This window comes from Drosophila rhopaloa, unplaced genomic scaffold (assembly GCF_018152115.1).
Source record: "Drosophila rhopaloa isolate 14029-0021.01 unplaced genomic scaffold, ASM1815211v1 contig_163, whole genome shotgun sequence".
NCBI classification, from domain to species: Eukaryota; Metazoa; Arthropoda; class Insecta; order Diptera; family Drosophilidae; genus Drosophila; species Drosophila rhopaloa.
The window spans coordinates 9,563,756-9,578,122 of NW_025335043.1; the positions used below are offsets into that span (position 1 = coordinate 9,563,756).

The following is a 14,367-nucleotide window of genomic DNA, read 5'->3' on the forward strand; positions in this document are numbered from 1 at the left end:
ATACGATCCCAGTAACCCCTTGAAGTATGCAACGGATTCGGGCTCCAAGTTGGAATCGAAAACCTTCAATTTCGAATTGGTTTCGTTTGTTGTTCTTTCTGGCTAAAAGTAAGCAAAACAACGAGGGATTTGTGCCTTGTTTGCTGATGAAATTACTCTTGTGTTTATTGGTTTAGTGGCAGCTGGTTCAAATACATATATGTACTTCGGAGCAGCACATATATATGAATGCAAAATTGGTTTTATCCTCGTCCAAACTAATAAATCAACCTTTTTTGACCCAACCAGAGTTAAATAAGCATCTTGGGCACGAAAACCATCAAAATTCAAACATTAAATTAATTGCTAGCAATTAATTGATAAGCAGCTTACTTTTCCGAGAAAAGAATTTCCCAAGGGTCAAACATTATATACGCTCATGGAAAGCCAACGTCAGTTTCCATAAATATTTGCTGACTTATGGGAGTGGCCTGATGATAAGATAAATTCAATGTTATGCAATGCATCGACTGAATTTGCTCAAATGGCGTAAAAACTGAGCTGCAATATGAATCTCGAGCCGGAACTGGCGCTGATGCCCCCTTGAAATGCCAGCGAGCAGAAATCAAATATGCGCCCACAAGTCAACCGAGCGGCGGACAGAAAGCAAAGCAAAGAATCCGCGTTCCATCCAGAGCAGTTGGAAAATGGAAAAGCAAAAGAAAATCGCGACCGGCAGCACACAGGCAGCATAGGAATGAAGCCCCACCCGCAGGACACACGGGAAAATAGCACGCTTCAAGTTATTTTTTGCCATGAAATCTCTAAGGAACTCCGTGTCGACTTTTGCACACTTTGCACGGAAAGAAATGACTTAAATTTATATATAAATTATGTAAAATATTTCGAGAAATTTAACTATAATTTAAGAAATATTGTCTGTACAAAAAGTGACCCGACAAATAAACAATTTAATCAACATGGATATAATCGATTAAAAGCATTCATTATCTCTAGGGCGTTTCAAATGTAGCCTTTACCTCACTTTTCAAATATTGATTTCAAGTTTTTAAGAAACCTAGACAAATTAAGAAAATCTCTAAAAAAAATAAGTCCATTTAAAGAATTTAGGCTTCTGTTGGGGGTAATAGTTTAAGCCCGTTGGGGTTTTAAGAAAGCTAATGATATTGCCACCCTGATGATGTTGTTAAGGAAAGAGAACAACTATAAAACCCAGCTGATGACCATTTCTAGTAATATATATTTTCTCTGTATAGTTACGTGTGTGTTGGACAAGCGAAGATGGAAGGAATATCGGGACAGCGTAGCTAGAAACACAGACACAGACCACGTTCATCTCATCTCCTGGCTTCTTTCTGCTGGCGGCTGGCTGCTCAAGTAGCTTCAAGTTAGGAATTCATTGTTAGTTATGCGATTTCATTGCTTGTTTTCTTTGCGAATTCCTTGAGACGTCGCAGGACTACGACACCGAGGCGAACTAAACGTCTTTCATTGGATTTTGGCATGCCAGGCATCACGGAATGGAATCACGACATAGTACGGGGGGTGGAGGGTAGAAGGAAGGTCCTGCCTCAATCGCATCGCATTGCACGCCACCGGGACGAAGTCAAAGTGTTCGACATTATTTGAAATTCATGAATGGCAGCCTGTCCCACGGCACTCGTCCTTTTTGTTACCACCCCCATTCCACCTCCTTTGGTTACGTGCTGCCCGGGTTTTCAGCTTTGTTTCTGCGTGTTTTGTCTGGCAAATAAATTCAAGTAACAGCAGCTGATAATGGCTTATTACCAGGACGACAACACCACCCAATCTCAGCCAACTTGCGTCGGAATCCCCACCTCCTCGGTGCAGCACTAGCTTTCTTGATTGTAATTGAACACGCACGCTAATTAAGACGCCAATAGTTTTAGCTTTTGTTACACATTGGATTTTGGTTTTCCTTTGCTTCTCCGATTACTGTCGGTGTTAAAATCCCCCACTGTCTTTGTGTGTTTGAATGAACGCAATTATTACGCTAATTAACTGTTCGAGTTTATGCTAATTACGCTCTGCAAGTCGAGCGAATCATTCCATTGCCGAGAATCCAATTAAAAGGTTAATCCCATTGCTTCTTTGAAATATAAAGTCCGAGTATTTCCTAATTGGAGCACTATGTTGATTTGTTTGATTAATTAATAAGCATATTTGTTTGTTTGCTTGGAAATACTTATTCACACTTGTTATTAAGAGAGTTTTCTTAAAGTTCCCATTTATCTGTAATAAAAAATGTAATTTTCTTTCAAAAGAAAATGCTATCTAAACTACATAAAATGATACTTAGTTGATTGCTGTTTTAATTCATTCAGTGTTGGTCGACAGGATCATATTTGTCTCTGAATTTTAAATGGAGTCCATCACAATACTGACCTATTTAATGCAAAGTGTATACAGTTTACTTTGAAATATGTTTGCCATTCAAAGGAGACGACCAATGACAAAGTTGCCATGTTGTCTGCATCATTACTTTAGGGTCCCCTCGCTGGCATTATCATGCACCCTAGTGAAATGCTTTCCCCCCAACTTTAACTAATGCACATACTATTTCATCACAATAATTCTCTCACCCCTCTCTTTCTCTCACCCTCTCTCTTCCTCTCTCTCTCTCTCTCTCTCGGTGCAATGCTTCTTCATTCCTGGCATTCGCACGTCACTCAGCATCAAGCGGAAACAGTTAGCAACCATCATGGCTACCTCGCCATCTTGCTTTCTCTCGCTCTCTCTTCCTCCGTGTGTGTGTGTGTGTGTGTGTGTGTCCGCTGCATTCCTTTTTTTAAATGTGTGCGTAATTACTGTAGGTCCAACATCAGCACCGTGTTTGTGTCGAGACGACGCCGCCAACTTGTTTGCATACAAATTAAACTCGTCATTTATGTTAGCTCTCCATCTTCTTTCTCCCACTCTCCCCCTCTTTTTCACTTTTTCTCCCCCTCTCTCTCTCTCTTTCTCTTTCTCCCTCTCTCACTCCCCATTTTTTGTCCCTTTCGCTGCGCCCACTCAATAGCGCGCTCCGTTGCCCGCGGTAGATTAATTTATCATCTCGCTTTACAAGCATTCTATGAGTTTAATGAACTTTTAACAAGCAACCCGAGCCCCGCCCCCTGCCACGCCCACCGGTTCCTACGCTTACCGCTGTATGGTGCATTTTTTTTCCGCCCAGCACATCCAATTAGTTTTCGCAATTTTTTCCTAGCTTTTATTAGCGCAATGCAAATATTTCTCTACTATTTGACCATATGGAACATGTTGTAGTGAAGTCCATTTAAATAAAACCCTTTTGCATACTTTTAATAGATGGAGATAAAAATAGTTTATATATTGTTTCATTTCATGTTCATGTCGTTAGTTGATTTCGACTGTACATTTGACTGAACTAGTAATTTAAAACCTAAAAATCATAAAGTTGAACAAAACAAAGTTTTAAGGGCTGAAAGTATGCAAACAACTTTTTATTTACTTAAAAGCGTAATTTCCGAAGAGTTTATGAAACCCCCAAAAGTTTTGCACCGATAGTTGAAGAGTGTAAATTATTTATACTGAACTCCTTAACTAAATGAGAAAGAAATTGATAATAAAATAATTTATAAATGTTTTACATCATTATTATAAATGCCTAAATGATTACAATTAAATAATTTATTTGGTTATTGTTAAAATTTTTAAAACAATTACAAGCATTGAACAATAATTCCCTTCAAGGTGATTTTACTGTATCCTCCCGGAATATTATGCGAATTTTAGATTAAATAATTTTGTTGTATTTCATGCTTCTGTTAAAATGAGCAAATATTTTAAAACCACTCAAAGCTCAAAGCCGATGCCGCTCATTAAACTTTCAAAACATAATTAAAGTTTTAGCCGTATATTGTCGGCCAAGTCCCTAGGGGAAATTGCCACCCCGCCGGCATATCTGCGACTAAAGGTCTGCTAATGCGCGCAGCTTTCACGCGCCCAAAAGGTAATTAAAATGCTAATAAACACTCGTTAACTACATAATAACCGTGCTGAGGCAGCAGGATGGAAGGCCCAACTAATGCTACTTATCTGCGAATTTACACCCGACACGAATCCTGTCCGGGCACAAAAACCCAACAACACGTAGTGGTTCCGAAATTTGCCAAATTTATGTCTCAAATATTCGCACACGCACCTACGAATAAGGATGCTTACGGACAAAACGAAAGGAGCTTAGATCCTGGCTGTTTTGCTGCAGTTCGTATTTCGTAGCCCACCATTACTCGGGTGTGTAGCCTTGGAATTGCTTATTATGCGACCTACGTCGTCTCTGAAATATGAATTACAAGTGAGATTTAAATAAATTAACTCACGCACATGCGAAAAAGAGTAACTACCCGAAACAACGAAGCCACCATTCAACATTTAGGCACGGAGAGGTGGAACCTCTTATTTTCTAACTGGAGTCAGGTTGCTTTATAGCTTTAAGGCAACTAATTTTCTTAGATATATGGTATTCAGCTTTAAAGGAAGTTCGCGCTTGTACTCATACTACACCTACCTTACGTAGTGGGTAAATTTATTCCTGTCAATGCTAATAAAGGATCTCATATATCTCATTAAAAAACCACTACTTTTCCCAAATTTAAACATCTATTTTTAATTAAAAATATGAGGCTTAAAAACCTGAAACACAAATATATCTAATCATATGTTATTGATATGATTAATAAGTATTTTGTCGTATTTCTTATAATAAGTTGAATTAAAATAGTCATAAACAACTTTTAACTTTGTTTTTAGTTTAAAATTTATAAAAATTGTATGCAAAAAATGATTTCAATATCTTCTTATAAATGCTTTAATCACATTTAAACAACTTTAAGCTCATTAAAATATATGCAATGTATACTAGTACATTCCAATTTGATTTATAACCTTTCGTTGATTAAGCCCAATCTGATTAATTAGTTCTCATTAAATGGCCAGGTAAGCGAATTCGTTTTAATTGATTTAACATAATGGGCACACCTTTCGGGTACATAAATTAATGTGAAGTGAGCTGACCTGCAGCAACACCCTATAACCCATTAAGTCGACCCAACACTTCAGCCCAAACACAACACAAATTTTAATTAAAAATGTTTGGAGTGTTTTTTGTGATTATGCAGCCAGAGGCGGGCGGAATTACCCATGTCCTCGAGCACCAACCAACTTGGGACTTGGGCGTTGGGCTCTTGTTCGTCCTTGAGTAATTCGTAGGCCCGGGCATATTATAAATTATGACATAAACTCTAATAAACTGAGAGAAGGGCACAAATTTGAGATTAAAGTGCTACCACAAGAGTGTCAAATATTGAACTCGAGTATGGATCTGTGTGTGTTGAATGTCGCAGGGCAACGTATTCATTATTCAAGCCTATTGTTGGGCATTAAATATGTAGCAGGGAAAATAGAATGCCGGCAAAGACAAACTTGCAACAAAGTTGTAGACCAAGTGCTGTATTGCTATGGCTCAGCCTCCGAGCTGCTGTGAAAAATGTACGAGAAAATGCGGCCGGTTAGGAAATTTGCATAAAACAAGGGGAAAGCACGAGTGTTTGGCACATAAACACGAAGCCCGAATGCCAACAGGTTAGAAGCCAGGAAAACCCCTTTGGAGCGCCCCTTTAGCCCGCGCCGCGTGTAGGCCATTATGACTTACAACAAAGCCCAGGTCGCTGGCAACACAGAAACGAATTTGCATAAATAACAAAAAACATATTTAACCCCCGCACGCTTTGACTTCTGCTCCGTGCTCCCTGCTCCGTGCTCCCTGTCCGGGGTCACAGTTCATGCCCGGGCCAACTCATCCATGGGCACGACTATGGGCTGCAAGCTGGCAAACTTCGCCAGCCAGGACAGGACCCGAGCTGTTACCTCGTCGCCACTTTTCCTTCCTTGGGTTTATTTCCTCTTTTTTATAATTTTGATACCCTTTCCAGAAAGTATTATATAGTTTTGATCAGGATATCTTAATTCGATAAGGACATAATCATCTGACGATTTCATAATTAACGATTATCATGTAATAAAGGATAAATATTCGTCAATATATTTGTAATAATCAATTTGTAAATAATACTCAAAACAACCAAATTAACCAGTATAGCCAGATTATTTCTGTTGTTTTTTAAAGTATATAAATATAATCTGGCCATTTAGAGTATTTGTTTTACTTTAGTAATTATATATTAAAAGATTGTCCACTTTGCCGGAAACATACTAAATCCTACTGAATCCTAATCAACTATTGAGACAAATTAGAAATGATTTCTGAATCTGAAAGGGTATAAAATCTTCGTCCTACTTACTTCCTCGTTTTTGCTTTCCAACAGCGGCGCATAATTTAGACAAACGCATTAAGGAACCTTGGGAGCTGCGAGCGGGAATCCTGTTGTGGGTGTGCGGTAGCTATCGCATCCTTGGTTATTCTTGAACCCTGACTCAAGATAGTTACTGCTGCCGGATTTGGCTTTCTGCTGGAGTCGACTGGCTTTTTTTGACTCTGCCAAAGTATGCATGCGAAAATTGTTTGTGAAAATGTGGCGGTAAATATTTGGAATGAATGCAAAGCGGCAAATAAGCGACAGGACAGCGACAGGTTCAGGATGTGCCAAAAAATGGCGCACAAATAAAACAAAATGCACAGAATTCCTTGTTTATTTTCCACGAAAAGTGCTTAACGTGGCAAAATATGTCAGGATAGTTTTTAGTCAACAGTTTCTTTTTTTTTTTTGGAGATGACCAACCTGTAAAATCACCTGTAAATTATCTAATAAGTCTTATAGATAAATTAGGTTGTTATATAGGTTGAAGACATTTCAATTATTCTTAATTTAGTTTTTAAGTAATATTTGTAATGTTTAAAAAATACATACAACGGAGAAATAAACAAATTATTTTATCTGTCCGGCAAGCTTTACGCCATTAAGAAATATTATATAATTGGATTTTTTCCACAAATTGGTTGGAGCACAAGGATATTCCCATCTTGACTATTCTCAAGGCTTTTATCGGGCTCCCTTTTCCGCGAAGCAATTACTTTTTAAAAGCGTTTAATAGCCGAGATTGCTATCAATAACATCTTACGGCAACATCTTGAACCGCGTTCGGGGACCCACAGTTTCTTGGCTAGCTCTTGGCGACTTTAAAAGCCTTCCAATCAATATGGCCCGCACACCGCAGTGCTTCGTGGCCCAAAGTTTCGTGTCTCTGAGCGGCGTTCAAATAACAAGCCAAAACCCGGCGATAATGTTGCTGCGGTGCGCAAAACAACAACACGCAGCACAACAGCAGCAACATCATGAAAAAACCGCAACAGCAGCAGACAGAAAGTTAGACGGGAATGGATGTAGAGGAAGCAATAATTTAATTCTGCATTGCAAATGCAAACAAATTTCACCAAGCCGCATTTGCAAAAAAAAAATAAAGGAAAAACCCGCGGGAGAAGCACGAAAACTTAAACCGCAGCTAGTGACAAAAAACTCGAAGAAGAAACTAAACACTACAAATAAATTGTATATTCTTGGATCAATTTAGATATTTTTAAATAAGTTATTTCTTTACTTGCATCTTTTTATGCACATTCTAAAAATATAATTTCAAAATAAATATTAGTTCTTATGTTTTAATGACAATCAAATGAGCAAGGGTCTATCTAATATTAAGAATACTCGTATACAAATTGAAAGACAGACACTTTAATTCTTTAATTAACAGGTGATTTAATGATTTTTAAGTTAAAACGAAATTTAAATGTTCTGACTCCAATTTCGTTAATATGGGGTGGAAACTGATATAATTTTTTATCAGTGCTCAATGAGAAGCTGCAGGAAAAAGGATAACGCGACAAGGAGCAGTGGCAGCAGTGAGTGAGTGTTTATTTTATAGCCCGCAATGGAGTTGGCTGCAGCAGTGGAAACCCCGGAACTGCCGGATCTGCCGGATCCCATTTCCCACCTAACCGACAAACGCTTTGGCCTCCGCCAGCTCTTCTCCGTTATTATTGAAGAATTATTACGCGATGAAGGGGGTGGGTATTTCAACATCCCCGCATCCCTGCATCCCAACATCCTGGCATCCTGGCATCCTGGCGGCACAAGTTGCCAGTTGCCAATGCTGGCGACTAATAGTGCTGAGCCCGGAGAGCACAAAAAATATCCTTGCAGCCAGCAGCGTTTGTTTTCCTTGCCTCTTCATTTTTTCCTCAATTTATACATTTGCGCATAAAAAGCAAGTGTAAAAGTTTTGCATATTCATGGCGCTTTAAATGTCGTCGCCAAACCACGAGGACGGCGACGTCTGAAGTGCAGATGCAGCCACAAAGGCAAAAAGCAATGCTGCAGCAAGCGGAAAAAACAATAACCAGCAGCTGGAGTTAGTTAAGTTAGATACCCTGAAAAGAAGGTAATCCCTGCTTCAACAGGAGTTAATAACAAATATTTTGGCTTTTTTTAAGGCATATTTCAAAGAGTATTTCAGTTTGTAACTGAAAACAAACTCTTAATATCTTAAAATGATAATTTAAAACCTTATATTGAAATATTTAGTATTAAACTCTTTATATAATTTATCTTTGAATGCCTAATTTTCATTATTATAAATATATAATCGATCCCATACAGATACAAAAAAAAAACGTGTTAAATAAATATTAAAGCCAGCCATAACCTGGAGTATTATAACACTTGAACAAATACAAAATAAATACAAATGACTACCAAAAATTAATGAATTTTGTTTTGAAAAGTTGTTTACACTTAGGATGTAATAAAATATCTCAAATGTGTTAAGACATTTAAAGTAAACTTATTTCTAATAAATCTCTTGAATGCCTTACATTTTCTAGGGTAGAGAGGAATTGATTCCCATTCCGGGAAACAACCTTCAACTTTTTATGCTGTTGCATGACGCAGTATCAGCCAGAGGGAATCCTGCAGGGAAAATTGGAGGAAATGGGAAAACGGAACGTCAGTAGAGGCAACAACAAAAAAGTAATAACATCAACCATAAAAGTAGCTACATCAGATGGCAGATGGAAGCAACTGGAGGGACAGACAGAGCTCAGTTAGACGGACGTACAGATATATATGTGTATATATAAATATGCCGCAGACATATTGTGTCTGCAAAACTTTGTTGACAACAGAAAAAGACAAAAAGGAGCAAACAGATGGGGAAAAGTGTCTCGATTTCTCGCCTCGAACGATGCGTGATAAAAACCGCGCAATGAAGCGCATGTGAAAACAATGAGATTATTGCTTGAATTTATGTGAGCTCTATGAACTCGCTTACCCATCCAGACCCATTTACATTTCCCGCCCTCCAATCGCAGACAATCTTTCTCTTGTAATTGCCGACATGTCAGCACATTAAACGGCTATAAAACGGCAAACAAAACTGGCAAATCAAAGGCAACTTGTCCGCATCAGAGGAGAACTTTTCTAATTTATGGCCATTTGTGCGGGGTGTGCATTGTGCAACAGTTAAGCACCGCTGGCCTTTAAGCTCCTCTGCCCCATACCACATTTACATGGACTCCGCGATTCCATTCCATTCAGCGTTCTCACCTGAGAAATGGCCACGGATCGGGGTCTCCTCTTCGCTCCGGTTACGTGGCTCTACAATTTATCATGACACTAATGAGCATGAAATAGGACAAGGTTTATTAAATTTCCCTTTTAAAATGTGCACATGCCAAGGCAGCAGGCGAAGGAAGAACACAGGTGAAACAGTGCAGCCAAGAAGGGAACCAGTTTGGTTATATCACCTTTAGGTTTTACAATTTAAAAATATTTTATGTCATTACACTAAATTTTTTAACATTTCAATAACACTTGAGGTTTTTTAATTATTTTTTCGAACCAAAATATGAATGTTTTCAGAATATTTTTTAGATAGAAAATATACCTTATAACGATAAAAAAGTCTTTAGCATTTCTTGTTATCAAAATATTGGTAAATATAAAATTTAATAAGGCAAATAATTATTTAGAGTTCTCATCGTAGAAAAACTCTTAGAAGCTTTATTAGTGCGTTGTTACTATCACCTTTATATTTAAACAAATTCATTGAATTGTTGGTCGATTTAGGAACATTATTTATGAATAAATAAATGAATAAAAATAACATTTATCTTCAATATTCATTTCTATTCAAGGGACACTTGAACTTCCAGAGCCGCTGAACCGAACTAGAAGATGGCAACAAGTACTTTTTGCTCATCAGTTGCAACACCGCAACGAGGACAGCAGTGGCGACATGGATGTGGCGCCAAGGCTTCTTTCGCACTCAGCCACCGCCCAAAAGCACCGCCCACGAACTCACAAAAAACCGAACCACCCAACCACCCACCCACCCACCCACCGCCACCTTTCCGGTCGCACCGCCAAAGTCCAAGCAGCTGCTGCCCGGCGGGCAACAAAATGAAAAATGTCCGCAAGTGCGAAAATGAATCTGCCTCATGTTGCAATTTATTATGCCAACATAATAAATATTATATACAGTTTGTGTGAGAAATTGAAGAAGAAGAACTTCGCTCTGGGGAGTCGTTTTTTTTTTGGGGAAGGAAGGTCGAATGAGGTAGCTACAAGTCCATTGGGTGTCACAGTCACTTCCCTTTATCCTTCGTCCTTTTTTCAGGCTGCCTGTGACAGTTGGAGAAATGTTCTTGGGGGTGGAGTCGCCACCACTCTTCAGATATTGTTTTTCCAGCTCCTTTTCCCTCCTTCACCCCGCTGCCTAATTGCGGCCAAGGAAAATAAAGTTTCTGGCTGTGCCAAATTGGGCAAAAGGAGCATGCGAACAGGCCAACTAAAAATATGGAAAGGCAGCTGGGAAAAACATGTGCAATGTCATATGACAGTGCTTGAGATACGGCGATGTTGCAATGTAACAAGCTTTTGGCAAAAATATTGCAAACAGAAGCACATATGCAATAATAAATCAGGACTACTTTTAAGTAATGCAGATGAACAAAGGGACTTAAAAATTTTGCATTCTGGGGCCTTTGGAATCGAAGCAAAAGGGTTATGATCTAAACTCTATATTAGTTTTGGTATACTTTTGGTTAGAAAACTAGTTTTTTAAAAGAAACCTACAATGTAAACTACTCCCAATTATATAGTTTAAACAATTACTTTTCATTTAAAAAGAGCAATTAAAGCTATCTATTTTTAACAAATGCTTAGAATATGTGACACAGCCACTTTCTACACCAAAATATCAACAATGACTGGCAAATTTCAAGAAGTCTGTCATTCATATAAATAGCTAAAAACGTGTTTAGTTCAGAGCTTTATTGCTCCAAATTGGTGGGTCTTGTTGATCTTTTTATTTACGCCTACGCACAAGTCTGGGTTGTGTTTTTTTCTTAGCTTTTTGAGAGATGTGAAAATTTCGTCTGCACGCATTTTCTATAAGCCATTCAAATTGTCAACATGAATTTATTTCTTGTGCGAGTTGCCAGTTGTCCGCACAAAACGGAAATGTCCGGGGGACAGGTGAATAGGTGGGAAATGGATGGAGATGGGAGATGGGAGCTGGAAAAGTTGCGCGGCATTGTAATTTTGTCAGACTTGTCACCCACATGAGTTTTCTGTATCGTGTACCATTTGTGTGTGCCACTGCGGTTCTGAATCCATTTTCCCCATTCCTTCATCTTTTGCGGTTTGCAGCTTTGTTTGCTGTTTTCCGATGGTTGCTGCTATTGCTACTGCCACTGCTGTTATTTAAGCAAATTTATTTGCTTGCTGCTGTTGCTACAGCTATTTGCTTTTCATTTCCGGCCACGTCGACAAATCACAAAACAAACCAAAAAAGGATATTATCTCCGCCTCGAGCGGTGGGGCAGTGGTTGGTGCCACTTCCCCTATTTGTCTAAATAATTTGCAAAACATTTTTCGTTTCATCGCTCTGCAAGCTGATTGTGTGCGAAGATTCCCAGCCTTTAAATGGTCTTCTAAGTGGGTCTTTTTGCTTCATATTTTTGTGACCTTTCATCTTGATCTGGGCTGTTTGGGTCACTTCATTTGGACCGGACCCAAATAGGTTGCTGTTGTCCACTCAGTTTTATCACTCACGTGTGCAAATAGAAAACCAAAAGCAACTGGGCACACATGGAAAAAAAAGAGTTTAATAATAACAATAAATTTAACTTGTGCTAGATAGAATTATATTCCTATATGCAATTGTCAACCTTTTTTATCAAATAAGAATAGGCAACTTTCACTTTTGACTTAAATAAATGATATACATTAATGTTAATAAAGAGGTTTTGAAAATTAAACTTACGAAATATATCAGTTTATTTATTTAGATGTGTATAGTATTTCTCCAAATTTTTGTATCAGTGTAATCCAATTCTTGTCACATTCATAATGCTAATTGCCTGACCAAATGTTTGTGCCTCCGAAATTTCCACTTGTCATCCAGAGTTGATGGCTCACTTAGTTCACGGGAGATTTGAAAACGAGTTAAGGCTGTGACGCCTACACCTGCAGTTAGTCGTTGGAAGTATGAAGTGGACAACGGGTCTGCTCTTGGCGGTGGGTCTTCTCACCCTGCCATCCCCCGGACTCACCTCCCGGAATCTCACCGAGTTCATGGGACATCGGCAGAAGCGATATCTGATCTACCAGAATAGTGGGTCCCTCAAGTTTAGCATTGGTCCTTCGACCCCGATACCGCTGGAGGATAAGGTGTCCTTTCGATCCTGTGTGCTCTCCTTTACGCTCCAAGGTGGGTCCTATTCCCTGCCCACTTCACCCATATGGCCGTGGGATAAGTGGGAGGGCACATTCGCCCGATCCTTGATGCAAATGAGAAGGAATATCGAGCGGCATACGGCCAATGGAGAAGTGCGATATGCAGACGATGCCAGACTCCTGGTTTACACTGCTCTGGAGGAGTACATTGGCAGAAGGAACAACAACCCTTCCATGGGCAGACAATGCCTTTTGAGGTCCATCTGCGAAAATGCCCAGATACATCACCACATCGGGGTGTTCTCGGAAATTATGGATATTGTACTCAGGTGAGCGAAATGTTTATCCCTTTAATAACTTTTAAATACTGCTAGCTAAATATAAAATTTTATTACAATAATAATACCAATAGCTGTTATATAATGATGTACACTTTTGACAGAAACCCTCTAATTAAAAATATCTTTAAAATTAAATTGCTAAATAATAAAAAAAAGCTTAAGCTGTTCGGGCTTTTATATAAGAAAACCTTGGCAAATTTTCAACATTTTAATCCTGTATAATTCTATCATTTTAGTCCCGGAAAAGCGGATTTGGATAGTTCCTATCATGAGGCCTTTGCTGCCGGAAGGGCTGGAGCCAATTGCCTGGGCCTGTACAAGTCTTGTCCTCGGGGTCTTAACTTTCTAGATGGGCTTTTGATTGTGGAAGATGATTGATTTACTTCTACTGCAGCCGCAACGGATTTCTGTGGTGTACGGAAGAGAATAGCTATCCGCAATAAAGTTTTCAGCCAAATCAAAGTGCATGTCTAATGGGTCTTGTCCTGATGTCGGATTTCGCTTGTTCTTGCTGCATAATTTGGGGCGGAAATGCACGGAAGCATGTCTGAGGGGCAGGAAACTGTGTTGACTCGGCTCGAGGATGAGCATGTGTGCACACCGATGCAGGCGCACCAGATGCATGACAGTTTATGCTGGTAAGTTGCTAGAATTGAAAGTAAGCATAAAAAAATTTAGTTTTCACCTTATTGTTGAAATATATTTAAGACAGAATCCGCATTAGCAATTAAATTTATGCATAAGTTAAAATCCAAAGAGCAAACATGAAACATTAATCATACGCCCCGTAAGCTGGGGAAATAGAATTGAATTTTTTTTGGCTCTGATTTTTGGGACGATTTGTTTATAATCATTATGTAATCTCCCAAAACTTAGTTCTACCCATTTTGTATTGCTGTCATCACGATAATGATGCCGCATGAACATGGCAGCCGCAGACATTAGTTACCTATTGCTCTGCACCATCACAAGTTCAAACACCGCAAAGTTGTGCAGGCCTCCCCCAACCCGCCCCCTTTCTCACCACTTTGCATGGTTCCTTCGCCCCACTTTCACCCCCTCCTTGTCTTTTCCGCCGCTTAGCCCCTTCCTTGTTCGCGTTGTCATAATCGCATTTGAATTAGCTGTGCACACAGGGCGCAGCTGAGCCAAGAACGAGAGATTCTAAACAGGGTGCCATAAATGCTCGATTTATCAATATCATTTAAGTTTATTCCAACCGAATTTCAACATGTCCTAAACTCACGAAGGTTTTCAAATCAAGTTTAAAATCCAATTTAGAATAGTCA

The 14,367-nt window shown here is 39.0% G+C and overlaps 1 protein-coding gene across 1 annotated transcript; it reads left to right on the plus strand.

Annotated features, from left to right (window-relative positions):
- Nucleotides 1–12,548: 12,548 nt before the first annotated feature.
- Nucleotides 12,549–13,517, plus strand: LOC108053672. The gene is made up of 2 exons (XM_017136384.2): nucleotides 12,549–13,066; nucleotides 13,315–13,517. The coding sequence occupies exons 1-2, from the start codon at nucleotides 12,549–12,551 to the stop codon at nucleotides 13,454–13,456; spliced, it is 660 nt and encodes a 219-aa protein (XP_016991873.2). The 3' UTR covers nucleotides 13,457–13,517.
- The last annotated feature ends 850 nt before the right edge of the window (nucleotides 13,518–14,367 follow it).